This window comes from Protobothrops mucrosquamatus, unplaced genomic scaffold, assembly GCF_001527695.2.
Source record: "Protobothrops mucrosquamatus isolate PMUCROS unplaced genomic scaffold, P.Mucros_1.0 scaffold4823, whole genome shotgun sequence".
Taxonomy (NCBI): domain Eukaryota; kingdom Metazoa; phylum Chordata; class Lepidosauria; order Squamata; family Viperidae; genus Protobothrops; species Protobothrops mucrosquamatus.
The window spans coordinates 68984-71797 of record NW_015390711.1 but is presented as its reverse complement, the minus strand read 5'-3'; the positions used below and the strand labels follow the sequence as shown (position 1 = coordinate 71797).

The 2814-nt window shown below is 38.8% G+C and overlaps 1 protein-coding gene across 1 annotated transcript in view; it reads right to left on the bottom strand.

Moving 5' to 3' along the window:
* Positions 1-2814, bottom strand: part of SFMBT2 (Scm like with four mbt domains 2) — a gene marked incomplete at its 3' end in the record, with an annotated part of 30213 nt that overhangs the window by 8181 nt on the left and 19218 nt on the right. The window contains exons 12-15 of the mRNA XM_029286757.1: positions 2646-2688; positions 1667-1734; positions 1141-1280; positions 11-50 (exon numbers count right to left, since the gene is read on the bottom strand). Coding sequence (XP_029142590.1) covers positions 11-50; positions 1141-1280; positions 1667-1734; positions 2646-2688 — 291 coding nt within the window. The remainder of the gene's footprint in view (positions 1-10; positions 51-1140; positions 1281-1666; positions 1735-2645; positions 2689-2814) is intronic.

The following is a 2814-nucleotide window of genomic DNA, read 5'->3' as shown; positions in this document are numbered from 1 at the left end:
CGCAAAATGCTTCTGGGTTTGTAGGCAGAGTTGACCACCATACGAAGGATCTGAGCAGAGCAAAGACACTGGGCTTGAAGCTGTGGCCGGAAAGCATCAAAGACTGCACAGTTCAAGATTAATATCAGCCCTGTGAGGTAGGCCAGCTTAGAATAGAATAGAATAGAATAGAATAGAATAGAATAGAATAGAATAGAATGGAATGGAATGGAATGGAATGGAATGGAATGGAATAGAATTACAGAATAGAATAGAATGGAATAGAATTACAGAATAGAATAGAATAGAATTACAGAATAGAATAGAATAGAATAGAATAGAATAGAATAGAATAGAATAGAATAGAATAGAATAGAATAGAATTACAGAATGGAATAGAATAGAATAGAATAGAATAGAATAGAATGGAATGGAATGGAATGGAATGGAATGGAATGGAATGGAATGGAATGGAATGGAATAGAATAGAATAGAATAGAATTACAGAATGGAATAGAATTACAGAATAGAATAGAATGGAATAGTATTATAGAATAGAATAGAATAGAATAGAATAGAATAGAATAGAATGGAATGGAATGGAATGGAATGGAATGGAACGGAACAGAACGGAACGGAACGGAATAGAGTAGAATTACAGAATGGAATAGAATAGAATAGAATAGAATAGAATAGAATGGAATGGAATGGAATAGAGTAGAATTACAGAATGGAATAGAATTAAATAGAATAGAATAGAATAGAATAGAATGGAATGGAATGGAATGGAATGGAATGGAATGGAATAGAATAGAATAGAATAGAATAGAATAGAATAGAATTACAGAATAGAATAGAATTACAGAATAGAATAGAATGGAATAGTATTACAGAATAGAATAGAATAGAATAGAATAGAATAGAATAGAATAGAATAGAATAGAATAGCACTGATGATGGAATGTAGTTGGGTCATGAAACGTCTGCAAGAAAACCACCAAGCTCTGAGTCTACCAGGCACCGCAAAGTTCAAAGCCAGGGCTACAAATATTCTCTCCTATGGACAGAAGCTTCAATCTAGATTTAATACTGAGCAGGCAGGTGTTTTGGATGGCCTTACAGGCCCTTCCCACTTTGCCTGGGACGTCTCACCATCCTTACCTCTTTAAGGACCAGGACACATTTGCCTGGCCCGACGGACTGCGGCAGTTCTGCCAACCTGCCTTTGTTGAGATGTGGGCCAGAGAAACAGCGGTGGTTGATGAAGAGCACGGGGCAATTGTACCTCCCATTGACGGTTCCTGCAGAGAAGAAACACACACAATCCCCAACTTCTTCCAGCATCCCATCTGGGCTACATTTGCTCTCTACCTTCCTCTTTCCCACCATCTTGGGACCTAAACAGCATCTGTGTTGATGGAGTTTATCTGCAATTATTAAAATACAAGTGACTTGCAGTTCATATAATGTTTTTTTCACTGAGCTATTTCACCAACTTTCCCTTTTGGCCATTTTTAAAAAAATTCTCAAATTCAGTGGCAAAAGTTTGAAGATTCGGGGGGGGGGTCATATTTGAGGAGCTGAAGTTATGAATGCTGAGTTCATTGATTTATCTTCTAAGCATTTAAAGGATGGTGGTATTTCAGATCCAAATTAGAAAAACGATAATCTTTTCGTCGTAACTCACCCATCCTGTCCGTCTGGGGAAGCCGGTGAGGATTCTGAATTTTCTCAATAGGCACTCCTGATATTATCCTAATAGAGGACCAAAAAAAAAAAAGCCACTCAGATTACAAACCACAGCCCCCATTTATCAACTGACCCGTTTAGTGACTGTTCAACAGTAATAATAATAATAATAATAATAATAATAATAACAACAACAACAACAACAACAACAACAATAATAATAATAATAATAATAATAATAATAATAATAATAATAATAATAATAAAATTGGAAGGGACATTGGAGGTCATCTAGTCCAATCCCCTGCTCAGGCAGGAAACCCTATACCATTTCAGACAAACGGCTGTCCAGTTTCTTCTTAAAAACTTCCAGTGTTGGAGCTTTCACCGCTTCTGGAGGCAGGTTGTTCCACTGGTTAATTGTTCTAACTGTCAGAAAATTCCTCCTTAGTTCTAGGTTGGTTCTCTCCTTGATTAGTTTCCATCCGTTGCTTCTTGTCCTGCCTTCAGGTGCTTTGGAGAATAGGTGGAGCCCCTCTTCTTTGTGGGAGCCCCTTAGATATAGGAAGGCTGCTATCAGAATTAGAAGGGACCTTGGAGGTCATCTAGTCCAACCCCCTGCTCAGGCAGGAAACCCCGTACCATTTCGGACAAATGGCTGTCCAGTCTCTTCTTAAAAACGTGTGGAGCACCCACAACTTCTGGAGGCAGGTTGATGGTTACTGCAACGGTCATTAAGTGTGAAAAACGGTCGTGAGTCCCTTTTTTTTTCAGGGCCGTCACGTCGAATAAGTCGCTAAATGAACGGCTGTAGCCTTGTAACATTCATTCGCTAAAAGAATGGTCGTTAAGTCGAGGACTACCTGTAGATCAACACACCCCTTGCAATTTAATCAAGTACTTTCTAGCTCAGAGCAACCCTTGGATTTATGCGATAAAAACGGTGTTGTAATTGACATTTTAAGGGCAGTACTTACTGCTTTTCCGGCTGGACTATCGCAACTTTTCTCTTCCTTTGCGCTGGAAAATGAGCACAGGGACAAGGGTTAATTTGATATAACGCACGTTTGCAAATGGATTTTCCCGCAGGGAAATTAAAGACCCGCTCACTCTTTTTTTTTTTTCAGGAGCTCCAATAACAGGCAG